This window comes from Colletotrichum fioriniae, assembly GCF_027942845.1.
Source record: "Colletotrichum fioriniae strain IMI 355084 chromosome Unknown scaffold_11, whole genome shotgun sequence".
Classification (NCBI taxonomy): domain Eukaryota; kingdom Fungi; phylum Ascomycota; class Sordariomycetes; order Glomerellales; family Glomerellaceae; genus Colletotrichum; species Colletotrichum fioriniae.
Genome location: NW_027076847.1, coordinates 356,053 through 383,865, shown reverse-complemented (window position 1 = coordinate 383,865; position 27,813 = coordinate 356,053). Strand labels below are relative to the sequence as shown.

The 27,813-nt window shown below is 53.4% G+C and overlaps 7 protein-coding genes and 1 non-coding gene across 8 annotated transcripts; 5 read left to right on the top strand and 3 right to left on the bottom strand.

Annotated features, from left to right (window-relative positions):
• Positions 1-530: 530 nt before the first annotated feature.
• Positions 531-2,283, top strand: PRI1 (p48 polypeptide of DNA primase; the record flags this gene model as incomplete). Its single annotated transcript, XM_053188669.2, has 4 exons — positions 531-838; positions 889-1,083; positions 1,154-1,600; positions 1,656-2,283. 4 exons carry the CDS (start codon positions 531-533, stop codon positions 2,281-2,283), a joined length of 1,578 nt encoding a protein of 525 aa, XP_053053435.2.
• A 141-nt stretch (positions 2,284-2,424) lies between these two features.
• On the bottom strand, positions 2,425-3,828 carry TRM10 (tRNA (guanine(9)-N(1))-methyltransferase; the record flags this gene model as incomplete). The annotated part of the gene is made up of 1 exon (XM_053188668.2): positions 2,425-3,828. One exon carries the CDS (start codon positions 3,826-3,828, stop codon positions 2,425-2,427), a length of 1,404 nt encoding a protein of 467 aa, XP_053053434.2.
• A 789-nt stretch (positions 3,829-4,617) lies between these two features.
• msh2 lies at positions 4,618-7,501 on the top strand (the record flags this gene model as incomplete). Its single annotated transcript, XM_053188667.1, has 3 exons — positions 4,618-4,641; positions 4,696-4,827; positions 4,889-7,501. The coding sequence occupies 3 exons, from the start codon at positions 4,618-4,620 to the stop codon at positions 7,499-7,501; spliced, it is 2,769 nt and encodes a 922-aa protein (XP_053053433.1).
• Positions 7,502-9,892: 2,391 nt separating this feature from the next.
• N0V96_008735 (uncharacterized protein) lies at positions 9,893-10,680 on the bottom strand (the record flags this gene model as incomplete). Its single annotated transcript, XM_053188666.2, has 4 exons — positions 9,893-9,987; positions 10,047-10,244; positions 10,316-10,435; positions 10,503-10,680. The coding sequence occupies 4 exons, from the start codon at positions 10,678-10,680 to the stop codon at positions 9,893-9,895; spliced, it is 591 nt and encodes a 196-aa protein (XP_053053432.2).
• A 1,577-nt stretch (positions 10,681-12,257) lies between these two features.
• On the top strand, positions 12,258-16,152 carry UBP2 (ubiquitin-specific protease ubp2; the record flags this gene model as incomplete). Its single annotated transcript, XM_065758436.1, is given in 6 exon segments — positions 12,258-12,366; positions 12,479-13,938; positions 13,993-14,383; positions 14,438-15,278; positions 15,325-15,670; positions 15,685-16,152. The coding sequence occupies 6 exon segments, from the start codon at positions 12,258-12,260 to the stop codon at positions 16,150-16,152; spliced, it is 3,615 nt and encodes a 1,204-aa protein (XP_065612829.1).
• Positions 16,153-16,809: 657 nt separating this feature from the next.
• Positions 16,810-16,889, top strand: N0V96_008733. Its single transcript has one exon. It is a non-coding gene; the product is annotated as a tRNA-Thr (tRNA).
• Positions 16,890-22,871: 5,982 nt separating this feature from the next.
• N0V96_008732 (uncharacterized protein) lies at positions 22,872-25,379 on the top strand (the record flags this gene model as incomplete). Its single annotated transcript, XM_053188664.2, has 2 exons — positions 22,872-24,387; positions 24,442-25,379. 2 exons carry the CDS (start codon positions 22,872-22,874, stop codon positions 25,377-25,379), a joined length of 2,454 nt encoding a protein of 817 aa, XP_053053430.1.
• An 885-nt stretch (positions 25,380-26,264) lies between these two features.
• On the bottom strand, positions 26,265-27,062 carry N0V96_008731 (uncharacterized protein; the record flags this gene model as incomplete). The annotated part of the gene is made up of 1 exon (XM_053188663.2): positions 26,265-27,062. The coding sequence occupies one exon, from the start codon at positions 27,060-27,062 to the stop codon at positions 26,265-26,267; it is 798 nt and encodes a 265-aa protein (XP_053053429.1).
• Between the last annotated feature and the right edge of the window lie 751 nt (positions 27,063-27,813).

Genomic DNA, 27,813 nt, shown 5'->3' with positions numbered 1-27,813 from the left:
TGATTTTGCTTTGGGGTACACTACCTAAGGTATAATGTGGCGTTGAGGTTGACTTAAATGTAGACATTGAGATCGGTACACATATCAGTGAAATGAGACGAATCGTGGATGGCTACGCTCAAGATAGAGGCCCTCTCCTTTCAATATGAATGTGGTTGGCCACGGTGAACTGCGTCGAAGTTGTCGGTCAAATATCGGGCCCCACCTCAAATTAAAGAATCATGTTTCTTCCTGGAGATTCAAGACGACAAGTGAATTTGACTCGAAATGTCAAGAATGCTGGCATTGATTACCTGGGCAAGGTAGAGTTAGTAGAGTAGACGGAAGGAAGGAGGTGAAGTCTTGATCGTTCCGCTAATGACTAAGCCACTTAACAGGGGACGGGCCCCATCCCAGCTCTTTACGCGAGAAAACGCGCCCCCGACGCGCCCCTGTCCAGCAACGCCCGCCCGCAAAGTTGCCCCGGCAAATTGCCCACCAAGACAAAGTGACCGATACTAGCAGAGCGATACATGAAGTTGTCACCTTCAATGACCCTCACAGACATAGCGATGCCTCATTCCGTGTCACCAGAAGCAAACTCACCTCCCAACACCACCGGCATTACCGACAACGCAATGGTCGATTCCACCGTTCCTGAAGATGTCACCCAGGTAACGGACGGCGACGTAGCGATGGAGGAGGCCGAGGCGCCTGCGCCGGCCGCCGAAGAGAAGAGCGAGGTCAAGCTGGACGACCTCTTTGCAGACGCCGACTCAGACGACGAGTTTCCCAGCTCAAGACTACAAGACGCTCCCTCATCGAGTCCCGATGGGGTCCTGACACCCCCTTCTGCAACGTGGGTTGCCCAAGATGTAATGGAGGGGCAATTGCTGATACCAGGTGCAGAGATGTCGCAGACCTCAAGGCTTCAGATCCCGAGGTGATGCGCAGTTTTTACCAGCGCTTGTTTCCTTGGAGATACCTCTTCCAATGGCTGAACCACAGCCCATCACCGACCAACGACTTTGGCCATAGAGAATTCGCTTTCACGCTGCAGAACGATGCATACCTACGATACCAGTCCTTTGCAAGCCACGATCTGTGAGTCTACTGCGACCATCCTATTCCCGCCTGCTCGGAGTACGGCAGCAACTAACCGCCCACGCCCTAGCCTGCGTAAAGACGTTCTTCGCCTCATGCCCTCCCGTTTCGAAATCGGCCCTGTCTACACCACGAACCCGCGCGACCGCAAGACCCTCCGCAACGCTAGCGCATTCAAGCCCCTCGCCAAGGAGCTGTGCTTCGATATTGATTTGACAGATTACGATGACATCAGAACGTGCTGCGACAAGGCCAACATTTGCAACAAGTGCTGGCAGTTCATCACGATGGCGATCAAGGTCGTGGACGTTGCGCTGCGGGATGACTTTGGATTCAAGCACATTATGTGGGTGTACTCTGGACGAAGAGGTGCCCACGCGTGGGTGTGCGACAAGAAAGCGCGGACGATGGGCGACCAGATGCGTAGATCTATCGCGGGGTACTTGGAGGTTCTCAAGGGTGGCGCGCAAAGCGGGAAGAAGGTCAACCTGTGGCGGCCGTTGCATCCTCACGTTTCGTAAGTGGTGTTTCTGCTACTGGGCAAGGCAAGAGAATGACTAACATGGCCGCAGACGGAGTTTGGAAACTCTCAAGTCACACTTTCAAGAAGACGTCCTCGAGGCGCAAGACCCTTGGGCCTCCAACGAGCGCGCGGAGCGTCTGCTCCAGCTCCTCCCGGACAAGGACCTCAACGAATCTCTTCGCAGGAAGTGGGACGCGGCGCCGGGTCGGTCATCCATTGCCAAGTGGGCCGACATTGACACCGTAGCCAAGAGCGGCGCGAGCAAGAAGCTCGACGCCAAGGCGCTGCTCGAGGCCAAGCAGGATATTGTGCTCGAGTACACGTACCCGCGCCTCGATATCGAGGTCAGCAAGAAGCTGAACCATTTGCTCAAGTCGCCCTTTGTCGTCCACCCCGGCACTGGCAGGGTGTGCGTGCCAATCGACACCAAGAGGCTCGAGGACTTTGACCCGCTGGCCGTGCCGACGGTACAAAGCCTGCTGGCAGAGATTGATGCGTGGAAGGGCGGCGACGAGGACGCCGAGGGGGGCGGGTCGCAGCAGAAGAGCGTACAGGATTGGGAGAAGACGAGCTTGAAGCCGTACGTGGAACAGTTCCGGTCGTTTGTCATTGGCTTGATGAAAGATGAGAGGGACGTTAAGGTCAAGAGGGAGAGGGAGGACAGCATGGAATTTTGAAAGCAAATCGACATGAATCTTGTATGATGGGGTGGTCTTTGGCTAATGGGTCGGTGTTTGTGGTTCGATTTTGTCTTTTTGATTCCAAACGGCAAAGGGAGGGGGTATTCTATCAACTCTTCAATCGCCTGCCATGCCTGGCTATGATGTGCTTACTTCCGTCTTGACATTCTCCTGAGCCGCCTCTGTTGATACAGGTGCCGCCACGGTCTCCGTGATGGTCTGGTTCTCATCCACATCCTCGTCATTCTCTTCCTCCAATCTGCTATCCTCGACACTATCGCCCTCGCCTTCGTCTTGAGCAGCCGGCGTCCCACTGGCACTGCCCGCGCCTTCCTCCTTCAGTTTCGCCTCCTTGCGCTTGGGGATGATCTTGAGGAACGCCTCGGCCCAGCTGCCCGTCTCGAGCCAGTTGAGCATAATCTCCACAACGTGATTCGTCGCGAGGACCCTCCGACTCGACAGGTTCATGTATTCCCCAATGGGCAACTTGGCCGTCCGGATGCCCATCTCGCGCGCGCGGCGGTGGCACAGGCCCTTTTCCCTGTTCCTGTCCACGAGGCCGCCAATGACGTAGCTCGTGTTAGGCTCGAGGCGATCGAGGGTGTTGACGGAGTCGGAGGAGAGGTAGACGATATTCTTGAGCTCGTCCGCGGGTTCGGGTTCGGGATCCGGGTTCGGTGAGTCGTGGATGACGTCTCTAAAGACGGCGGGCTTCTTCGCGGGTGTGCCGTCTTCCTCGGTGGGGTTCAGCACGTCAATGATCTTGCCGCCGCGTGGTCCCCTCATCAACTCGTCCGCGTCCTTGGCCGCCGCGACAAAGTCGCCCTCGACGAGCTTCACGCCCTTCCAGTGCACGTGCTGGCTGCCCAGCGTACCCTCGAACCGCTCCTTGAGCTGGCCCCCGTACGAGCTGACGTACAGGTGCGCGCGGTACCGCGACTGGCGGTTGTCCGAGTAGGACCGGGTGATCTGGCTCGCGAGCGAGACCTGCTCCTTTTCGAGCATGTACTTTTCGAACGCGCAGTCGAGGATCAGAGTGATGGGCACCTGCGTCGGTGGCACGCGGGGCACCTTGCGGCGCGGCGGGATGGTGACGGTGGACGGGTCGATGCCTTTCGACTCGGCTTCGGCCATGGCGGCGGCGAGCTCTTCACGGCGGGCGACTTGTCTGTCGTGGCGCTTGTCCTTGCGTTTGCGCTTGCGGTCTTCGCGGCCGTCTTCCCACGCGGCTTTGCGCTTCATCTTGCGGAGCTGGTTCTTTGAGATTTTGGGTTCTTCGGAGGTAGCTTCCTCACCCTCTGCGGCTGGACCGGCAGATTCCACGTCGGCTTCCTCGCCTTCCTTTTCCTCGGCGGCTTGCGCTCCTCCTTCTACCGCAGCGCTGGCCGTGGTGGTTGATGGTGGTGGTGGTGCTGCTGCTGCACCCTCTGCGACGTCGCCATTGGCAGCCGAAGATGCGGTGGCGGTGGTTTCTGGAACGGCCTCGGACATCTCGAAGTCCTTTGCTGGCTGATTGACGGGTTCTGCTGCGGATGTGTCCATTGTTGCGGTGGTCGAGCTGGACGTCGATGCAGAGTTAAGGTAGCGAAGTGGGGGATTTTTGCGAAATTTTGGTGACGACCGCCTGCGATGAGCGTTGCCCGGCTGGTGGTGCGCAGAAAGGTTGGAGAAACACGCTAAACTGTTTGGGGCGCAATGCGGGGCAATTGTTGGAGCTGTACAGCTTTCCCTTGCAGCTGCGCCGGCGCGACAGAGAGCTCGCGTTCTGAGCTGCAGTGATCTGAACAGCATTAACGCGGGGCTGGATTGGATGAAGGATGAGCAGACAGTTCTATGAGAGCGTGTTATATTTGGTAAGGCGTGAGATCAACTGTCAAGAAAGCCTTGTTCAGTACCCGGAGCCAAAGTCTTGATGCGTAGATTACCAAATTTGAGTATAGCTAGTTACCTAGAACGGCGTTTTGTTGTGAAAATGAGCAGACTTCTGGTAAGTGTCAACTCTGAACTAATGAGTTTGAAATTTTGAGCCGTAGGTAAGCTCGCTAAATGGCATTCGTGGTCTTAGATGGCTACCTAGTTATTGCCAGTACCGGCAGATTCAAGGGCGGTCAGCACTTTTGGCACCAAATTTGAACTAGCGCCATCGCGTCGCGTCTCGCACCAGATAGATTTCCGGACGCGTCACACCAGGAAACCACTTTAACTTCTTTCACTCGGGAGAAGCACTGCACGCTGGGTGTCACGCACTGGTTACACCACCTACACCGTTCAACTTGATTTTGCTTTCCGTTTCTCTTTCGCTATTCAATCCTTTACGATATCCTGCTCACCATGTCTTCCCGGCCGGAATTGAAGGTTCGTTTCCCAATCAATGTCGACTAAACATTGGCTAATACGTCATGATGTTAGGTCGACGATGAACACGGCTTCATTCGCTTCTTCAAGTCGCTCCCGGCCGTCCATGAAGATACAGTCCGCATATTCGACCGAGGCGACTGGTACACATCACATGGCGAAGATGCCAACTTCATTGCCCGCACAGTACGTCTGGTCCTACATGACCTACTGACTATTAAGAGCTGAGCGGACTGACAATTCCCAGGTCTACAAGACAACATCCGTCGTAAGGACACTCGGCCGTGATGAGAAGACGGGGCTCGCCTCAGTGACAATGACTGTCACAGTATTTCGACAATTCCTTCGAGAAGCACTGTTCAAGCTGGGCAAGAGAATTGAGATATGGGAGAGCACCGGCGGCCGCATGAACTGGAAGGTTGTCAAGCAAGCTTCGCCTGGCAACCTGCAGGACGTGGAGGAGGACCTGGGTGGCCAGATTGAGGCAGCACCGATGATGCTTGCAGTCAAGATCTCAACAAAAGCCTCGGAGGCCCGGAGTGTGGGTGTTTGCTTCGCCGATGCCAGTGTGCGAGAACTGGGTGTCAGCGAGTTCCTCGACAACGATCTCTTCTCCAACTTCGAGGCCCTTCTCATCCAGCTCGGTGTCAGAGAGTGTCTTGTTCAGACAGACAAGGCCGATAAGAATAAGGATCCCGATCTGGCGAAACTGAAGCAGATCATCGTCAACTGTGGCGTAGCCGTCTCGGAGCGGTCTGCTGGCGAATTCGGCACCAAGGATATCGAGCAGGACCTGGCACGTCTTTTGAAGGACGAACGCGCCACCACTCTCCTCCCACAAACCGACCTCAAGTTGGCCATGGGATCAGCCGCGGCTCTTATCAAGTACCTCGGCGTTCTCCACGATTCGTCCAACTTTGGGCAGTACCAGCTGTACCAGCATGACCTCTCACAGTTCATGAAGCTGGATGCAGCGGCGCTCAAGGCTCTCAACTTGATGCCTGGCGCCCGCGACGGTGCCAAGTCTATGAGTTTGTACGGTCTGCTGAATCACTGCAAGACACCTGTCGGTAGCAGATTGCTGTCGCAATGGCTCAAGCAACCCCTTATGAGCAAGGAGGAAATCGAGAAGCGCCAACAGCTCGTTGAGGCATTCGTCAACGACACTGAGCTGCGGCAGACTATGCAAGAGGAGCACCTTCGCTCAGTCCCGGATCTATACCGCCTTGCCAAGCGATTCCAAAGGGGCAAGGCAAACCTCGAGGACGTTGTTCGTGCGTACCAGGTCATCATCCGTCTCCCCGGGTTCCTGGGAACCCTGGAGGGTGTCATGGACGAAGCCTACAGAGATCCTCTCGATGAAGCCTACACAACCCCTCTTCGTGAGCTTTCTAATAGTCTTGCAAAGCTCTCGGAGATGGTGGAAACCACGGTCGACTTGGATGCGCTCGACAACCACGAGTACATCATCAAGCCAGAGTTCGATGACAGCTTGAGAATTATCAGGAAGAAGCTCGATAAGCTCAAGAGGGATATTGATCAACAATTCTCGGATGCCGCGCGCGACTTGAAGCAGGAAGTCGGCAAGAAGATCTTTCTCGAAAACCATAAGGTCCACGGCTACTGCATGAGACTCACGAGACAGGAAGCCGGTGCGATCCGCAACAAGTCAGGATACCAGGAATGTTCAACACAGAAGAATGGTGTCTACTTCACAACGAAGACCCTGCAAAGTCTTCGCCGCGAGTTCGACCAGCTGTCGCAGAACTACAACAGAACCCAGAGCAGTCTGGTCAACGAGGTTGTTGGCGTAGCCGCTTCGTACTGCCCAGTCCTGGAGAGACTTGCTGGTGTCCTGGCACACTTGGACGTCATCGTTTCCCTCGCACACTGCTCAGTCCATGCACCTTCGGAATACGTCCGACCCAAGATTCACAAGCGGGGCGAAGGCCAGACAATCCTGAAGGAGGCTCGACACCCGTGTCTGGAAATGCAAGACGACGTACAGTTCATCACGAACGACGTCACTTTGACTCGCGACAAGTCTTCATTCCTCATCATCACTGGCCCCAACATGGGCGGAAAGTCGACATACATCCGCCAGATCGGCGTCATCGCCCTCATGGCCCAGATTGGCTGCTTCGTCCCCTGCAGCGAGGCCGAGCTAACCATCTTCGACTCTATCCTGGCGCGTGTTGGTGCCAGCGACTCCCAACTCAAGGGCGTGTCCACCTTCATGGCGGAAATGCTCGAGACGGCAAACATTCTCAAATCGGCAACGGCCGAATCGCTCATCATCATTGACGAGCTTGGTCGCGGCACATCAACGTACGACGGCTTCGGTCTCGCGTGGGCCATTTCTGAACATATTGTCAAGGAGATTGGCTGCTTCGCAATGTTCGCGACGCACTTCCACGAGCTGACGGCCCTGGCGGACGACCATCCGCAGGTGCACAACCTGCACGTCACCGCGCACATTGGCGGCGGCGGCGGCGGCGAGAACAGCAAGCGTGAGGTGACATTGTTGTACAAGGTCGATGATGGTGTATGCGACCAGAGCTTCGGCATTCACGTGGCAGAGCTGGTCCGGTTCCCCGACAAGGTCGTGCGGATGGCGAAGCGCAAGGCTGACGAGCTGGAGGACTTTACGTCCAAGCACGAGGACCTGGGGCTCAAGTACAGCAAGACGGATATCGAGGAGGGCAGTGCGCTGCTCAAGGAGGTGCTGCTCAAGTGGAAGGAGGAGGTTGCCGCTGGGCAGATGAGTAAGGAAGAGATGGTCTCCAAGCTCAAGGGGCTCGTCATGGCGGACGAGAAGCTGCTTGCGAACCCCTTTTTCCAGTCTGTCAAGACTTTGTGAGGGCAGCTCCTGTGATGGCTGCCGTGGTTTGATAAGTTTGCGCAAGGCGTTGGGGGTCTAGGTCACTGGTGTACAATATTACGATCAAAATGCTAGCTTCTGAAAAGAATGGCATTTACTAGGGACGGTGAAGCTACAATGGAAGGCACGTAAAAAACAACAACAATAGGTGTCTCCGCGATGATGTTAAGAGTGCGATAGTAGAGAGGAAGGTATGTCTAGAGACTTGAGCTTGTTAGTACCTTGTGCAGCGCAACCAGTGACGGTATCAGTATAGCAGTGTCGTCGAGGAAACGAATCAGACAAATGATAGAACGGTAAAAGTTTGAATCACAAAAAACATTCATAAACAGCCTCTGAAGCTGGATATCATCATAGTAACAGGGAAGAGATGTCGGAGGGGCAGAGTAGAACTGATCAACGTACCATGAATCAAGGTTGCACATCGCCGTGGAACTGCTATAGATGAGCACCAATGAAAAAGGACGTTCATCATGATTGACTCGGGAATATGTCGGAAAGCGCTGCTGTAAAAGATCTGGCAACGAAGTTAGCCGCCTGCAACTTATGTACCAATGATGTGTGAATGTGGGCAAGGATGTAGCGTTGCAACGGGTGTCAGAAAGTGATAGAACGGTGATGTTTCGAATCATGTTGATTGTAATCATAAACAGCCTCTGAAGCTGAGTCTCATCATGTAGTGCGGGGTTGATTGGTTGACGTGAGTTGTGGGAAGAGTGCTTACCAAGACTTCAACGTCGCGTCGTCGCGACTGTGAGAACATTTTCATCTGGACAAAAGCCCTTTGACCCAGATAGGTCCTGTCCGAAGGGTGGTTAGCCGATGTCGGACCTCGACGAATACAGAAAGTCAATAAGTTATGGTTTGAGAAGGATCAGAAAAATGATAGAACGGTGATGGGTCGAATCATGAAATAATTCATAAACAGCCTCTGAAGCTAGTGATTCATCATGTTGAAGAAATGGGCTAACGAGAGAGATTTCAGAACTTACCAAAGTCAGGGACGAGAACCCTCGTGTCTGCTGTCTTTTACGGCGTCCAATGCAAGCAAAGTCTGTCCATACCATCGCGGGATATTGCGCCCTGATTCCTTAATCTGAAAAGTGAAAGAGTCTTCATCTAGATCTGGTGGAGCATCTAGCGCCCTTCAATGGCTTCTGTTCTCCGCTTTTCTCTTGCAACTCCAGAGACTTTCTGCAATTTTCTAGCATTCGAGTGCCTAGGCATTGCCGTTAGTACAAGTTGACAGACCGACAACTATGCAAGATTGATGGGGAAGATTGGAGTGTAATCAGACAAATGATAGAACGGTGATGGGTCTAATCATGAAGATCATAAACAGCCTCTGAAGCTAGTGTATCATCATACAGAAAGTGTGAAGTGAATCAAAACAAAAGCTGGACTTACTCTGAAAACATTAACTTGGGCTGGATCCGAATTTGAGATTATGCTAGCCTGAAAACTACGTCAGTATTTGTGAAAAGCAGGCATATGTAGATAATTAAAAGTTTGAATCGAAAATCAGACAAAAAGATAGAACGGTGATGTGTTGAATCATATAGATCATAAACAGCCTCTGAAGCTTGAGTATCATCAAGAGAGATGGGGGTAGAGACAAAGAACTTCCCAAGACTCACTTTAGCATATATCGATGGTATGGTTTAGAGGCTCAGCGTGGCACACTGACGTCAGGTCTTGATTAGGATGTTAGTTTCGGTTATATACAATGGAATACACGAAAATGAGTATTGAAAGCCTAGTCAGACAAATGATAGAACGGTGATGGGTCGAATCATGAAATGATTTCATAAACAGCCTCTGAAGCTATTGTATCATCAATAGCAAGGGAAAGGGACGAACGATATGACTTACCATCAGTAGGCGAGGTTGCGGCGGTAATGACGAAAGACTTGGCGCTGTTTGCTGCTGCTGCTAGAAGCCGACTCCCTGTTAGTGCATGTCGACGACATCAAGATGCAAAAGTTCGCAAAGAATTAAACTCAAAATCAGACAAATGATAGAACGGTGATTGGTCGAATCATAAATAATTCATAAACAGCCTCTGAAGCTATTGTATCATCATTGAAGTTGACAAATGCCAGCATTATGCAAGAACGTACCATTGTTGAGACGCAGTCGGCGGTGCGTCATTGGAGACAGGCACACATCACGCGGAAGCTCAGAGAGCATGAGAAAAAAATAGTACAATTCTCCATTTCCTCTAGCCGATGAGACTCCTCTTCATGTGCCCACGTGTTTCGCAGGCTGTGTATATGTACAAGCAACGGGAAATAAAAGAGCATGCCTCGCTGGGCTGGGTGGTGGATTGGTGGTTGTGGTGATGGTCTTGATGTTTCGTTTGACTTTGTTTTACTCGACAGTTGCCTTAACGGGGTTGATCTCAACACCGTACTTCTCCTTGAGCCGCTCACGTCTCCGCTCCTCGTAGCCCGGCGGCCGGATACCTGTAACGCGTCAGCCCTCCGTGGGATATCAAGCCCCGTACTCCAAAATGTGAACATACCACGGCCCTCGCCAAGCTCTGCAATCGTCTCCTCGATCGGGCGCCTCTTGGCCGCGCGCTGAGCAACCTGGCCCTCGAAATCGGCTTCGTCAACTTCGGCCGTGTTCCATCCTCTAAGGCGTCCGCCGGTGACCTCGAAGACTCCTTGCCATGCGCCGAAGGCAGCACCCAGGCCAAGCACAACGGGCATTCTTCTGGCTGTGTGAGGCGCGACTTGTAAGTATCCTGTCTCGATTGCGTCTTTTCAGACTCGGGGGTTGTATCCATACTTGTCATTCCGAGGATTGAACCAGAAATGAAGCCGGCAGTCGCGGTATTCCACGGGTCGTCCTTTTCTCTCAGATTGGCCATCGCCGACTTGGTGAAGCCGTATGCGCCGCCACCAATCGCTGCAAAGATTCGTTAGCATCGAGGCCTTCTCAATTGGACTTGGCGAAAGGCAATTGGGCAACGTACCCATCACGGCGATGATGCCGCCGCTGCGGGTGAAGACGGACATGGCGCCAACATTCTGCTTCTGGAGGGCATTGTGGACAGCGGCAATGAAAAAGCCGGCACCACCGAGAGCGGCAGAGGAGGAGATGGCCGCCTTGATGGCGTCCTTGGAGTGGTACGTATCGTGGTCGCCGGCCATGGTTGCGGGGTGGTTCGGAGTCGCGGGCCAGACACTCAATTGGAAAAGAAGTTGGTGAGGGATGTTGCGGAAGTTTGAGGTCAGGTTGAAGCTCCACGACAGGTGCTCCACCTCTGTCTCAGTCACGTGCTATCCCGGTGTGGAGCCAATCAGACTATGCGCAAAGGTCAACTGTGTATGCGCTCGGTGAGACGTTTTCCTGTCTTTGGCTTTGGCTCATAAAACACTTGGAAGTAACTTGTGTATCGAAATTGAATAGCCAATCTTCACCTTACATCACGCAGTCCAGTCTGAGATGATTGAGTCTAACGGAATATACACGCATTCATTGTACCCAATTTTTCGGTAAGGTGAAGTAGGTACCTTGATTGCTCTTCGGAAGAAGAATCAGGTGCTGCATTTTGCTTGATGACTCAGCTCGTTTCCACCCAGCCCAGATTCACTTCCCAGGTCACCTGATCTTAATTCCGACGACGGTTGATGGAAGCCATATCCCTGCATTCCATGTGATTCTAGCCACAGGCGCCGTGCCTTAATCGCCCCATGCCGAGCCGGGGGTCAACCTGAAAGAACTCGGCAGGCGGTGACGAAGTTAGCGGCTACATACCTAAGCACCTTAGGTACCTCACTGGGGAAGCTTCCTCTCGCTGGCAAAGTACCTTCCAGGTGACCTAAGCTCCTTCAACTGCAACAGCTTAGTGCGAGGCTACCGGCTGCGTCAGCCTGTCTACGTCTCGATCCCCGCCACACACCATACTGCCTGCCCACCTTTAGGTTGCATGAGGTAGCTCTTGCCCGTACGTCCGTCCCTGTCCTTGACGCATTGAAGCTGCGTAATTGTTTACCATCCTCTTTTTCGGACACTTTTCACGTCGTCGTCTTTTCTTAGGGTCTACAGTCTTCTTATCTGTTTACACATGCATTTAGATACCCCGAGCTCTGCTTGCATTCTTCACGACGTCGCTGTTTCTGCCACTCTCCCCCGCATGCATACCGACCGCACGATTTAGGCGTGGCCTCCGTCTGAGGTCGGCACGACAAACACTCCCGGCTACAAAGCCAAACCAACCAGCCACGACAAAAGAAGCCGCTTCGCTGTTCGTCTCCTCTCTCAATACAACCTGGTCTCGCTTTCCTGGACTAACACTTGTTCAGTGCCCCGCGTCTAACGAATCCTACCCTGTCGTTCGTGACCGAGCGATTCTCCGCCGAACATACATCGAGCTGCACATCTCCGATACGAGCATAGAGATTCCTGCCGACGGCTGCGATAGTCTTTGACGGTCATATATCAGCAGAGGGACAAAAAGTAATTACGACCGCCCGCCGATCCACTCGAAGCACTACTGGCTACGTTCGGCTGTTTATTTGGCCAAGCACTTACATCGAAACCATACATATTCGTATACGACCACCAGCCTGTGACTTGAGCTCTTGCACGGGAAGCTGATGACGAGTCGGGATTCGTATGTGCGGCATCGATCGACCCGTCTACCTACACTGTAGCGTCCAGTCGGGTTGCTACCGCGAGCTTCTAGTTCATCATTGAGCGTACCATACAAAAGAGGCATTAAAGCATGGCCATCACGGACCATTACTCCATCATGTCACCAAGCGATTCACCGACTACGCAGCACTGGGAAGGCAGCCCTGCGCCGGTCAAAGAGAACATGGTAGGAAAGACTGGTACGTTGAGTATTCCAAATGAGCACGGATTGTGTTTCTGGTTTTAACGGCACTATGGCCAGCCCACATTTGTCCTGTTGACTGTTGATATCAAACGCTTACCTTTCTCTAGGACGCCTCGCCCCCAGGTGGATCCAAGACTTGCTCAACTCTGACCTTGATTCCGGATCATTCGCCAGAATCGAATGGGACCAACAGGCGCGCTGCAGCAAAGCAGGAGTGCCGCATCGACTCGTCCTCGTGGGCAACCAGAGCACATCAGATACTCGCAACCCTGGCGTGCTGTCTTGTGTCTGCGCGATCTGCGACTTCCACTTCTTGATCAGGACTTGTTGGGATCCAGATCAGCTTGTCTGTCTGTGTCGCCCTAACGCTCTCCATTTTCCTCCCAAAGACACAGATTTCTACCTCCATCATCTCGTCAACATCAAGCAGCCGGTTCGACCAACTAAGTCGACATCAAACTATCATCCTCTCATCCGTGAGACTATACTCGCCGTTGAGCACTTCGCCTGCTCCGCTCCTCGCTGCACGCTGCAAGTTACAGTTGAAATATCACGGCCTCGGCTCAAGCGCGAGTGGCTACACCTCCTTCTTAATGAGCAGCGCATTCTGGACAATCTGGCGAAAGCCAGGAAGCAGTCGCCGGATCGATTCGCGGACGCAAGAGACGATTGGTGCACAAGCGCTCCAGTCACCCTGAACACCTATCTCAGAGACTTGCTGGACAGGCCCAACCCACGCAACATATCTCAGCGTAATAAGCGCTTCCAGGTCGTGTTTGGCGAAGAATGCTATGTCATTTTTAGAGCCATCATGTTCACAGAGGAAAACCTCGACAAGGACGGAGTTCTTGAGCCTTACTTCATCCCGCCTACTCTCGAACCTGGCACTCCCGGCATACCAACGGAACTTAGCGCATTGCGGGCATTCGTTGAGGATATGCAGGCCGAGACAGAGAGTGTCATAATAAGAGGCGGGAAGACTGGCGAAAATAGGCCTTATGTCGGCAACAGGCTCTTCAAAGAGCTACAATGTCTTGACTACCCCCAGAACAAGATTGCACAAACGGCAACCGAAGCGCATCGGGTTCTTGGAGTGCTTCCAGATTTCGACAAGGCACTCATCTTTTTTGCTTATACTCGTCAGTCGGCCCTGTGTGAGAAACGACGTCCTACGTTTGTCGAGGCCCTCAAGGACATTGCTCTTCTCACAAACGACGATGATTTCCAGACCCGAGCGATCCAAGAGCTCACCATTATGGACGGTATGCCCGCCCCAGATGGCGTTGGCGCAGGCGACGAGTTGCAAACACAGGCGTACACATTTTTCAGCCTAAAATACACCGCCAGCGACGATAATGTCGTTTCTGCCTTCAACACTAAGATCGAACACTCGCCCTCTCAAGCTGATTCTGCTCGAGAAATGCTACAGATCATTGGGCGCCATAGAAACAGCGATCGCATTCTTACCCATGCAAATGGCCCGATGGACGTCGCTTCAGCCTATCGCATTCTTGAGGTAGATCCTCAATGGCCTGACAGCACCATTGTGATGATGTCCAGTGTCAAGGTGAGTTGTATACTTGAAACTGCGACTTTCTACTCTAGCTAACAATCCCTCTAGCTGAACAAGGATCCGAAAAGCAAAGCTACAGAGGAAGTCGCGATCAAAGCGATGGAAGCTATCGCCGAGGATAGGAATAGCGACGAAATCCGCGAAGCAGCAAGGACTTTATCTCTTTTGGCTCAAGCCCCGGACCAGTCCGCGCAATCTGCGGAGATGGACGCCAGACCTTCCAATGCAGCTAACTTACCTGTCGGGCTCGAGAACATCGGCAACACTTGCTACCTGAACAGCATTCTTCAGTATCTCAACACCGTCATTCCTATCAAAGACTTGCTTGCCCATTACCCAGATTATGAGCTAGGTCTGGATGATTCGCATATCCAACGCCGGCTTGTCGGCGGCAACAAGCTCAAGATCGATCGTGCCGAGGCTGTTGTTGCCCGCGCCTGTAAGTGCTTATCTACCATCAAAGGTACGGGGAGCCATTGCTAATAATAAATAGTCGTCGATGAATTGAGCAAACTCTTGGATAATCTGAGTGGCTCTCAGGCTAGTGCTATCCGGCCGTCTCAACGTCTCGCCAATGCCGTCCTGCTGCCGACCTCGAACTTGACCGAAGATCCTGCGAAGCAACCGAGCAAGACTGCGGAGGAGCCGAAGACTCTGGAGGTCATGGGTACCCAATTTCCCGCCCCTCCGCCACTCCCTGCAAGGCCTGCTCCGGGGCCTCCTACACATACGGCAGAACACGTCGAGGATGTCGACATGGTCAATGTCACAGTGGACCCAATCTCTGAGTCTGCTAGCAGCGTAAGCTCGCAGACTTTGGTCAACCTTTCCGATGTTGACCACGAGAAGAAGGATTACGTGCCCGAAGACAAGACCGACATCAGAATTGTTTCTCAGCCAGTTGAGGAGTCTTCTACCCGATCCGCCAACGATAACGATGTCAAAATGACAGGGGTCGAGACAGCCGTTCTTAACGTGGAACAACGAGTACTGAAGGCTCTGGAAACACAGACCAGAGACTCAGGTACAGATCAACAAGACGTTGAAGAGGTCATGGGCAGCATCATCAACCGTCTGCAGGCTGCCATCAAGCCTACAAGGGTAGATGCCACCGATGAGGTCCAGTGGGAGCCGATCATGGACACGTTCTATGTTGAGTTGACCAATCACACGAAGTTCCCCAATCAGGACAAGTACAAATCAGACTCAACTCTGGAGCGTGCCATCACGGCATATCCTGCTGAAGGCGGGCCGACAAACATTCATGATGGCCTAAGTCGCAATTTTGATCTCCAACGAGTCGCTGCCGGAGAAGCAGATATTATGCGATACACGTCGATCAAAGAAGCTTCCTCCAATCTTACATGTCCTTATCCAGAGAACGAAAGGTGATGGTCACAAGAACATGAACCCGGTTGAGGTATTCGAGACATTGTATCTTGACCGGTATATGGATACCCCGGACGACCCTCAGTTCTTCAAGTTGCGGCAGAAAGGCTGGGCTCTTCAACAGCGCTTAGACCAGCTGAATAACATGCCCAAAACTGCGGCCGAGGATACTCAACTCATCGACAGTTTCATCAGTGACTTTGTACACGTCGACAAGCCTGATACTGAGGAGACCTCGTCACTTCTCAACGACATGCCCACATCATCCCTCAGCTTTGCGGGGCAAGAGCCGGCATTCCCTACCTACCCTTCAAAGTCTGAGGCAACATATGAAAAGGTGACCCGCCTGAGCCTACAGGCTTTACGGTGGAAGGACGCCAGCAGATCAGCAACATGCGCGAAGATGAACTGAAGTCCCATAAAGCGGAGCTTGACCAGCTATTCGCTCAACACAAGAAGCATGCCTATCGTTTGCATGCAGTGATCTGCCACAGTGGTCAGCTCAGAGCTGGTCATTATTGGGTCTGGATCCACGATTTTGAGGCCGGAGTCTGGCGCAAATACAATGACAGGGTCGTCACAGAAAACCCCGACACGAAGGAGGTCATGAAGACTCTCAACAGCAACGGTGATCCTTACTACCTCTGTTACGTGGAAGATGGCAAAGAAGGCGATTTGGTCAAAGTCCCTAAACGCCAGCAAGCAAAACCTGACTGTGTTGCCAAGGATGGGGATCGAGATGCTGATGGGGATATCGAACTCATTGACGTGGAGAACAAGTGGCCGCAGGGCACAGGCATTTTGTCACTGAAGGAGTAGAACGCCCTGCCGAAGAATGTCATTCTCAACCTATTCGGAAGTTACACCAAAGAAGCAGACGCGGCAGGTGAGGAACCGAAAGAGGAAAGGGGTCACGCATTAAGGAGACGAAGTGCAAGTAAGTCAGGGTTTGATTCAAGGCACTATTAACTTTCCACTAACTGTCTCTAGTGAAGAGGAGTCCGCCGAACTTTCAGAGGGCATCACGTCCGCTGTCAACACGCCCATCCAAACTACGTTTCCAGCTTGACTGAACCACGATTCAACGATACAATGGCGACACAGTGATTCGCATCAACTTATTGAGAGATCGGCTTTGGACTTTGTCAAATGGAAGGTGAAGAAGACGCTTTTGGGCTACGTAGATAGCTCACCGGGGTTCAAGTTATAAAGGCACGAGCGTGCATGGCTTTGGTAGAGGCATGATCATTTTTGACTGGGAAACAACCGCCAATACCCTCTTGCGTAATGATAGAAACGAGTTAGACGTCACACTTCTCCCCATTTGCATTCCCGTCTTGCTTCTTTTCGTCCTTTGTATTCGCTGTCTGTCTTTCCTCAACAGTCATCCGTGATATCGCCAAACAGCATGTCGGCATCGGTGTGGAGATGTCTCGCTCGCCGACCCGACCAGGACGACGATATCGACTCCGCCCCGCCCCTTTAGCTCAGTGGTAGAGCGTCGCACGCGTACGCTTGATATGCGAAGGTCCACGGTTCAATCCCGTGAGGGGGCATTCCATTTTGCCGTTGCTGGATCTTTTTGGCTCCGTATAGAAGATTTGAACAGTTTCCACGCAGGAGAGGCTTGGGGGGGTTGTTTGGGAGACGAGAACGAGGAGGCGTCTAGTGGTTGTGGTAAGTTGACTATGACTACGATGAGAGGTTTGGGAGGAGGGTCTATATAGTTCTCAGAGTTGTAATGCTCAGAGTTGTGATGGCCGTGATGTTGTGGCGGCTTCCCGTCTCCCACGTTCTCAAAGTAATTCGTTAGCTACTGTTTGGAGTTCGGATATAAGGGGAAGACCCAGTCTCTGCTCAGCCTGCGCTGTAATGCAATGAATTCCCAAGTTGTCTGATCATGCTTGACTTTGAGCTTTGCATCTAGAAAAGACTGCCTTCTCCCAGTCTATCCTTCACTCTGCGGATATGTAAATGACAGCAATTCTTGTTTGGCTCTCAGCCCTACGTGTAAGTAGGCATCACCTGATGTCTCCAACATTAGCATCGGTCCCGCTTACTACAAGATCCAAGGAACCAGGATGAGATGGGACACTATGCAAGATCTATCAGCCACCTCCAAGCTTTCTGCGAGATAGGAGTCGTGTCTTCTCCCTCTTTCTATAAGATATCAGAGAGATCGGATACATATGCGCGTTGGCGTGATAACTGAGATACTGCCCTGCGAGATCCAGGTGAGTCAGAAGAACCAGGAGTACATGAATCAAGACAGAACGCGAAGGATCGTCCAAGGGAGACGGAAGAAAAGGGCGGGGTAAGTATGGTAAGTAGGAGAGCCGGCTAGCCATGCCCGCTAGATGCAATCATCACGTCAAGATGCATAGGTATAGGCGTTTGTACCCCGTGGGGAGAGCTACCGGTAGGGGGAGGGGAAGAGGCGTGGTCTGATGAGGTCTGGAACCCCGGAATGGCGGCGCTGGCTGGGACACCCGGGTAGCTGGGACGGGAGAGCAGACTTGCAGCGAGGGAACACGATACGAGATGGGGAAGTCTGCACAAGTGAAGAGGACTGCCGGCCTACTTGGGAGATTTCTTTGCGTGACGGGGGACTTGGCAAGTAAATTGTCAATCCGAAAATAGTTCGAATTGCATGATATCGTACAAGTTTGCAGTCTCGGTGGTCACATCCATATCCTGCCTCTTTTTGCCCTCTCTTCTCAGCTCGCGTATACCTAAAATCTCATCACAGTCTCGAAGTTCCTCCCGCTCCTTGGGATGTTGTGTGCCGGCTGAAGCCCATTTAACTTCCATCAAAGCCAGTCTCCTGTCGTTTCCCTTACGTTGACGTCTTCGATCTTAGTAGTCTCTCATCACATCGCCCTGGTCGTCGTCGTCGTCCTTGATAGGGATAGGCGCAGGAGGTTGTGGGGTTTGAGGTTTGTGACTCGGGTAGGATGCCATTACAAGGGTTTGGGAATCTTTTCTTTTCTTCTATGTGTAATCTCACAATCAACCTGAATGTTCACTCGCCTACTCTTGTGGATGAAATGGAGGGGAGCGGTGATGTCCGTAGTAAGAGAATACTCACGAGGCGGTTTCCGACAGTTAGTCGAGAAAGAGGAGGTTGGACAAACACATTTTATCGTTCGTCGCAATCTGACAGCGGACGGAGCAAAGTATATACATAAATGAATCCTATTCTCCCCCTCTATTTATCTTTCTTTTTCGTAGGAACCAAACTATTGGAGACCAGAGAATGCGAGGGGGGCGGCGTGACGTCAGGCCACCGTGATGTCCAAGTGTGTCGACTCTCCTTTTTATTTGGCTGTTCTCTTGTTAAAGGTGGTCACGGGCTTTCCGCTCGGACAGTTCGTGAGCTAAGTCAATCAAATGAGTTTGCGCGGTCTCACTTTCGGGTAAATGGGCATATGGAGGAGGCAGTGAAGTGGTTGTCGAGAGAGTTCAGTCCGTCGGTGCGGGGGATGGATTTTGCTATTCGTCATCCATTGGAGGTGAACGAAAGTTTACAATTGGGGATCTCGCATTATGGAACAATGAACTTTTTCAGGGTCGTAATTTCGCATGGGGATATTGTCTTTGAGCTGTCAGGTTGATATCAGACCAGAATGGGGTCCGGGATTGGATGTCATCGTAAGTCAAGTGTCACTGAGATGGGACGTAAGTGACGAGGATCAAGGCCACGCTTTATGAACCCCAACTTCTAGGGCCAACTAAGAATATCATATCAATATGGTAATTTGCCTTAAATGCAGCCAATATTTCCTATAAATCACGCATGTCCCTGTTGAGGAAGTAACTCGGCACATCTAGATGCTGACCTCCTGACTTGCGACCAAGCACAAGAGCAGTGACTCTGCGCCAAGTGAAAAGCCAGATCGACGTCAACTATTAGGCAGCTTAACCAAGCTCTTTGCAACTGCCACCTGCCCCTGAGTGCTGCTGGTAAACGGTTAGTTCCCGCGTGTCGGCGGCTGATCCCCCGCCAACCCCGCCGCAGCCGCAGGACAGCAGCCCCCAGTCGGCTCGGAGGACCCGACTTGGTGACCCGCATACGAAGTACATGCGGCACAGCGCGGAGCGCAGCTGTCAGAATCCTCGTACCCATTAATTATCAGATCAGGACATGAGAATGCAAAAACCCCACCGCCCACTGCGCTGAACAACGTCTCGCAAGGGGTCTCGCTCATCGAGATCCAAGGAAATCGGAACCTGTTTCCAGTCCGAGATTGCGATGAAGAAGGAAGGCATGGAGAGTCTCAAGGTTGCGCAAACATCGAGGCAATGAGACATTTCATACCTAACTCAGGATAAGCTGGGGTGATTCAGATGACAGTCGGAAATCCAACTCTCCAAGTCAAGAAGGTTAGCGTCTGATGGTGGTAAACTTGTCGCAGATGTCTTGTCTTTGAACATCTGCCAGATCCCCAAATTGCTCAATTTGCAGAGCCTCGAGACCATGGTGCGTGCATTGTCACGTTTTGGCCCCTTGTCTGGTCCAATCGGCCTTTGACTATGCCGAGGGCTGTCACACAAAGCAATGTGAATACGTTGTACAGCGAGGAAAGCTGCATCCGCTGAAAGACGAGCCTATTCATCGCCCGCGGGTTTGAGTATCCTATCATAATGATAAGTGTATGTTGTTGCGGATCGTCGTCTCAAGTGGATAGCCGGCGTTGTTAGTTGACACAAGTCTTGACTTCATGCGGAACACCGGATGACTTGGAACCCAACGGCATTCCGTGAACATTCCTCCCAACGCGCAGTTTGGGCTTTCCCCTCATCTAGCAGTGTTTCGCCAAGAGGTTACCCCTCCATCGGCGAGGTCTCACCAGTTAGTTGACTTGCCGGTTGCCGCTGCAGTTACACTGAGCCTCTCAAGACACAAGATACGGAAGATCAGTCGACATCTGGCCGATGGCATGGCCTCTGAAGGCAGGATGCTTGCGACGGGCAGAAGAAACGCTGATGCTGAGGGGAAAAACAATCCGAGCGAGTATTTCCCAGAAAGATGATATCAAAGGCGATTCAAGCCGACGCGTTGTTTCTGCGGAAGTGGCACCAAGCACACCAAGCACCGAGCTCCAGCTCCAGCTCCAGCTCCAGCTCCCGTCCACTTTGTTCTCGTCTTCTCAGGGCTGGGGTCCTAGTTCCCGCCATGAGAGGTGGTGGGGTGATGTCTGCAGGATTGACACTTGGCGGGGTGTGTCAGGCCCCCTAGTGCACCAGGGTGCCAGGCTTATTATGGCACGTCAGGAAAGTCGTGGATGAGCGGTGCCATGATCTGCGTGCATATGCCACAAGCCAGACTCGCCATGAATCAGCTGCTTCTGGATCTGGGCGAGGAGCCGGCCGGGTTCCGCACCGTCAGTTGTTGTCCGCAGTCTAATTCGTGCCTTATGCCAGGCTTGCACGACTAAGGGAGTCCGATGCAATTCGGCACAGCCTGCCCAGTCGCCTGCAGAAGAAGGCCAAGTACCAAGACACCTCTCTGCAATGGCGGGATATTTGCTGCATGCCTAGCTAGATTGGCCTAGGGAAGAAGGCGTCCGGGTTCACTGCCAGGCTTGCCGGGCCTGTCAACGATACCCCTTGCCGCCTAACGGACGACGTCCTTGTTTCGATGTTCGTGTTGCTCCTCCGGGACAGGATTGCCATCATCAACGCCGTTGGTGCTGCTATCCATCGGGCCATCGGTGGCCTGGTCGGCCAGACAAGCGCATCGAGAGAAAAGGCCAGTCGTACTCTGCCGGTTGCACGGGGACACCGGCGCTGGTTGCGATAGGGCTTTGGTACGAGAAAACGGTCCGAAACGGTGGTGCCGTAGAGCATGCCTAGCCCGGGATGGAGGCTCTATTGGCTTTCTCTGGAGGCGAGGTAGGACGGATTGTGCTGTTTTCTCGATAGAAGGATGCCACTGTCCCGTGATGGTAGGGAGACATTTTGGGTGTGCCATCTCGGTTAACGCCACGCCAAGAAGAAAATCGTATCTGGCGATTAGTCGTTGTCCTGGGAGTTGACTATCTCATTCCCGAAGATCGGGTAGTGAGACCACCTAGCCAAAAGGTGATTGAGGCTTTTTGATGCGGGCATGGATGGGTTGGATTGAGTCAGAAATGTGTTGGTGTAACAGAGATTGGCCCGGCAGCGCGGACTGGGCAGAGCTGCCGATAATGCGAATGTAGTTGCAGGCGTTACGTTGCAAATCGTAATGAAGATGTGTGCATCAGCACCTACCTCACCTTCCTAGTCACCGTCTTCACCTTGACTCACCATGGACACCGTAGATACGTAGGCCGGGCCGGCAAACGGCAGCTGCCGACGGTGCCGAATACGTACCTTGAAGGTACCGTACCATGTCCTGAAGCGGCGATTCTGCTCGGCCCGCTGCTGCCCCGACCTTGAACAATCTGGGCAGCAATTTTTCTCCGTACTTCCTCCGCTTACTGAGACCTCAACCGCCAAGGTGCAAGCGTTCCTGACCCAAAAAGCCATTGGATCCAAGACATCCTTCTCCAATCTCCTGAAAACGGACTGACAAGGCAAATCAAGCACTATGACGCGGACAGGATCACAGCCGATACCGACGTGGGGCGTAGGGTGACGTCGGCTACATCTCGCCTGGTGCCATAACCGCAGTTGAGTTGCGTTCAGAAAATCAGACCACCTCTTCTCCCCACGCACAATCACCAGCACCACCCACAGATCAACCTCTCGTCGCCAAAAGAACATGCAAGGAAAACCCGCAATTCCTCAGCTCATCTGCAGCCGCCGTCTCAGTTTTCGTCCCGTCACCCTGTCATAGGTAGCTTCCGGACCGCCCAGAAGGAAACTTCGCCATATGCCACTAGAGACAACCCACACCAGAAGTCCACGTTGCCAGGATGCCATGACATCCAACATCTCCGTCTCTTCTCCTCTTCCCCCCACGTTGCCAGCCCATTGGAGCCTTTCAGCGTGGAATGTGTGAGAGTCCCGCACCTAGGGTTACCACTTCTCCAACTCTCCAAGCTAAAATTCCCAAAAAGATGCTTCACCAAGAGCGCCATCAAGGAACGTGTGCATGCCACAAGGTTCTGTTCCGTATCTTCGTATACCCCACCCCTGCCAGTATGCCCTTGTTCTCTCAACGTCCGCAACCTTCGCCTCCTACCCAGGTTAGGAGCCGTCAACATCGGCTGATAGCTCCTGGACCTGTGTTTACGCTACTCAGTTGATGCCCGCCGGCCTACAACCGGGAATCAGCACCATAGACGTGAGCATCAACCTCTAGCCTGGGCAGAGCTATCCGCCTGCCGCCCGACCTCTGGGCGAAATGACCGCAATGCATGTTCCTCTCTCTGTGTCTCTCCTCTGGCCTCTTCCGGCCTGACTAGTAGGTATAAAGACCAAGCCCTCTCGGACTTCAGTCAACTCTTGCCTCTCCTTTTCTAAATCACCCCTTTCAAGGCATCTTGGCCTGAACACTTTTACAAGAAACACCATCATCACTTACACACCTACCCCGTGTCACCATCAAAATGGCCGACAAGGAGGTCGAGTCCATCAGCCCCTATGGACCAGCCCGGTCAACAGTCAAGGGCGAGCCCCTCTCCAAAGAGGACATTGTAAAGTACAATGACTTCTTCAAGGCCAGCTTGTACCTGTCCTTGGGAATGATCTTCCTCAAGGAAAACCCCCTCCTCCGGGAGCCCCTCAAGAAGGAGCACATGAAGCTGAGGTTACTCGGTCACTTCGGATCAGCTCCGGGTCAAATCTTCACCTGGATGCACTTCAACCGTCTCATCAAGAAGTACGACCTCGACTCCATCTTCATCTCCGGCCCGGGCCACGGTGCCCCCGCCGTGCTCTCCCAGTCCTACCTCGAGGGTGTCTACTCCGAGGTCTACCCAGAGAAGTCCGAAGACGTTGAGGGCATGCAAAAGTTCTTCAAGTCCTTCTCCTTCCCCGGTGGTATCGGGTCCCACGCTACCCCGGAGACCCCGGGCTCCATTCACGAGGGTGGAGAGCTTGGCTACTCCGTCTCCCACGCATTCGGTGCTGTCTACGACCACCCCGATCTCATTGCCCTGACCATGGTCGGTGATGGTGAGGCTGAGACTGGTCCACTGGCGACTGCATGGCACAGCACCAAGTTTCTCAACCCCATTGTGGATGGCGCCGTTCTGCCCGTCCTGCACCTGAACGGTTACAAGATCAACAACCCCACAATCTTGGCCAGAATCTCCCACAAGGAGCTTGAGAACCTCTTCCTCGGATACGGCTGGCAGCCGTACTTTGTCGAGGGCGACGATGTCGATACCATGCATCAGGCCATGGCCGCTACTCTGGAGCACTGCGTCCTCGAGATCCGCAAGTTCCAGAAGCAGGCTCGTGACTCCGGCAAGGCCTTCCGCCCCATCTGGCCCTTGATCGTCCTTCGTAGCCCCAAGGGTTGGACTGGCCCCCGCAAGATTGACGACAACTACTTGGAGGGCTACTGGAGAGCCCACCAAGTCCCCATCCCCGACGCCGCTACCAATCCCGAGCACATGAAGCTCCTCGAGCAGTGGATGCGCAGCTACGAGCCGGAGCGTCTCTTCAAGGACGGCCGTATCTCGGACGAGCTCAAGTCCCTTTGCCCTACCGGCAACCGCCGCATGAGCGCCAACCCGGTGGCCAACGGCGGTGTTCTCAGAAAGCCTCTCAAGCTTCCTGACTTCAAGGAGTACGCTATCAAGGTTGACAAGTCCGGCGGCACCATGGCTGCCAGCATGAACAACATGGCCACCTATCTTCGGGACGTCATGGCCCAGAACATGCAGAGCTTCCGTCTCTTCGGACCCGACGAAACCGAGTCCAACAAGCTCGGCGCCGTCTACGAGGCCGGCAAGAAGGTCTGGATGGGTGAATACTTTGAAGAGGATGCCAACGGCGGCAACCTGGCCCCCGAGGGACGTGTCATGGAGATGCTTTCCGAGCACACCTGTGAGGGTTGGCTCGAGGGTTATATCCTGACCGGACGTCACGGTCTTCTCAACAGCTACGAGCCATTCAGTAAGTTTCACCACATTGCCTCATGAACATACATCATGCTAACAAAAAGTGCAGTTCACGTCATCGATTCCATGGTCAACCAGCACTGCAAGTGGATCGAAAAGGCCCTCGAGGTTGAGTGGCGCAACAAGATCGCCTCCCTCAACATCCTCCTCACCGCCGTCGTCTGGCGCCAGGACCACAACGGCTTCACGCACCAGGACCCGGGCTTCCTCGACGTCGTTGCCAACAAGAGCCCCGAGGTCGTCCGCATCTACCTCCCGCCCGACGGCAACTGCCTTCTCTCCACAATGGACCACTGCCTCGCCTCGTCAAACTACGTCAACGTCATCGTCGCCGACAAGCAGGAGCACCTGCAGTACCTCACCATGGAAAAGGCCGTCGAGCACTGCACAAAGGGCATCGGCATCTGGCCCCAGTTCAGCACCGACCAGGGCGAGGAGCCCGACCTCGTCATGGCCTCGTGCGGCGACATCTCCACCCACGAGTCCCTCGCCGCCATCGACCTCCTCCTCCAACACTTCCCGGAGCTCAAGATCCGCTGCGTCAACTGCGTCGACCTCTTCAAGCTCATCTCCCACGAGGACCACCCCCACGGCCTCACAAACGCAGAGTGGGTCTCCCTCTTCACAGACGACAAACCCGTCATCTTCAACTTCCACTCCTACCCCTGGCTCGTCCACCGCCTCACCTACAAGCGGCCCGGTAATATGAACCTCCACGTCCGCGGCTACAAGGAAAAGGGCAACATCGACACGCCCCTCGAGCTCGCCATCCGCAACCAGACGGACCGCTTCAGCCTCGCCATGGACGCCATCGACCGCATGCCCCAGCTCCACAACCGCGGCGCCGCCGCCCGCGAGACGCTGCGCAACCAGCAGATCGCCGCCCGCATCGAGGCGTTCGAGACGGGCATGGACCCGCCTTTCCTCAAGAACTGGACCTGGTCCCACAACGGCCTGTGGCAAAAGGTCGCCAAGATCACCACCTAGACTTTTTTTGTGTTAGATGGGAGAATAGATGGAAGAAACGACTACATGAGATGTTTGGACAGGTTCGCAGACAGTGACGTTTTCGGAAAGAGTTTGTTTGATGTTACGGCGTTGTGGTATACTTGGGACAAGAGCAGAAGATATCAGGGCAGCTTTCGAGTTTGAGAATGAAGTTTTTGTCGCGGCAGTGGTATATGTGCTCTAAAATTGAATGGAAAAGAGAAGAAATGACTCTAGTTTTTCAGAATAGATTTACATTCATCTCACAAAATCTCACACTGCAAAAAAGATTGATCAGTCTGCTTCACCTTAAATATGCTTGATAATCCACACGCATCATTGGTATCTAAACGAAAGCAAAAACACAAGAAAACGCAAAAGTTGAGATACAGTCTGAGCCATATCGGTGGTGTTTTGCCCAACCCCCCCTTGGAAACAATCCCTCACCCTTCGCGACCCGTACAACAGGCGACGAGGGACTTGCGCTCTCGACTCCTAAACGCCCTCATTTGATAATGCTACACTTGCGTGTAAGTCCCCAATCTTTCTGGAGCCCTAAAATGCGAAAAAAGACAATGCACCGACTTCCGAAGCTGCGTCTCCTCCCATGCATAATGGCGCAGTTCATCGCCATGGCGTTTTGTACAGACCCTTTCCCAGCGCGGCGGCTCTTGGCTTGTCGCACTGGTTTCCGGGTCTATCTAGAGATAGACTTGGACCTCCTCGTCGGGCCCCGCTTCTCAGTCCACATGTCGGCAGGCGAAGCCGTTCATGGTCTCATTTGACGGCCTCACTGCTGAGCAACAATCCCGCCGCGAATGCCCTATACGCAACATCGGCAATCTGAAGCCATCTCTCGCTGATGGGGCCATCAAGCTAAAAGCCTCACCAGCACCGGAGCTTCCTCCATATCGATGCCTTGCCAACCTTGCCTTCGATATTCGGACCCCGCACACCGGGGCCGCGCTTCTCATTCTGCTCACTGCCCGCCGGAAGGGGACTCAGCGGCTTGGTCATGCCTCTCCGATCCATTTCCATGTTTTCGTTGACGCCCAGCTCCGCCATGCGCCTAGCCTCCACAACTCGACGAACAATGAGCGCAAACGTCTCCTCAATATTGACCTCGAGCCGTGCGCTCGTCTCCATGAAGCCGCACCCACGGCGGCGCGCCCAGTCTAGGCCCATGGCCGCAGGGACGGCGCGGGACTCTTGCAGGTCGCACTTGTTGCCGGCGACAATCTTCACGGGAGGGACGGTCTTAGCGCCCGGCGTGGCAGATACGGTATCGCGGTAGGAGGACGGTGAGAGGCCGGCACGTTTTGCGCGCTCGGCATTGTCGAGGCGCGTCTCTGCCTCCATGTCGATGAGGTCGTTAAAGTACTGGAGAGCGTCGATGGAGTCGCGGGAGGTGATGTCGTACACGAGCAAGAAAGCATCTGCGCCGAGGTTTGATGATGCCCACATGCCGCGGTACTCCTCTTGCCCTGCCGTATCCGTAAGCGACAGGTGGTAGTTTTGTCCATCGATCTTGCGGGTGATGGAGTAGGAGTCCTCGATAGTGGGGTCGTATTCGGAGGTCCATTGCGATCGCACCAGACGGAGAGTTATAGAGGATTTTCCGCAGCCGCCATCGCCGCAGATGGTAATCGAGATTGGCGTCGGGGCTTGTTGTGAAATTGACATTGTGTAAGTTGGCTTTCGTTCCGAGAGACCAAACGCAGATTAAGGAATTGGTGGTTGTAGTGGTCTAGTGTCGGCCGCCTTGGATTGCGGGGTTGTGTCGTCACACGTCGCGTGCGCCGTTGGAAGTCGCGAGTGGGAGACGCTCAATGACGGTAGACTTGGCGTCGCAAATGCACTGGTCGCAGTGTTGCCCGTTGAATTGAGCTGTCGAAAAAAGGTCGAGTACGGTCTCGTGGTAATCTTTCCGGAGGGAAAGTGTGCTTCGGGAGATTCAGTCGAGAAGTTTTGGGGGAAAGGATCGCTAGTACAATAAGTGGTGGTGGGTGAGGTAAGATAAGAAGAGGTCCGACTCTCTATTAGTGGCGGCGGTAGGGCAGGCAAGATATTCGTAGGCTCGTGGGAGCAAGGTAGTCGGACGGCAGTGCAGCAGCTCTTGTATTTCTTAGCTTCGTTTCGGCTCTCAGACCGCGCGCGCGGTTCGACCGTTTTTCTTCTTTTAGTTAGGATCGAGTAAGAGGCAAAAGGCTGTGGCGTAATCGTTCACGGGAGCGGCCCCCAAACAGGGTTCGTTCGTTTGGGACCGTGGGTTTTTCTGGGCAGGGTGGGGGAAGCGAAGACGAGAAGGAGAGTGGAAGACACAGGTATTCAAGAAAGGTGTGCGTCTGTGTGGTTTGCGTTGCCTCTCTTCGCCTCGTGGTTGTTATTTTGGTTGATCTTGTTGCTTTTGGTGTGGGTGGCAGGTGTCGTTCGT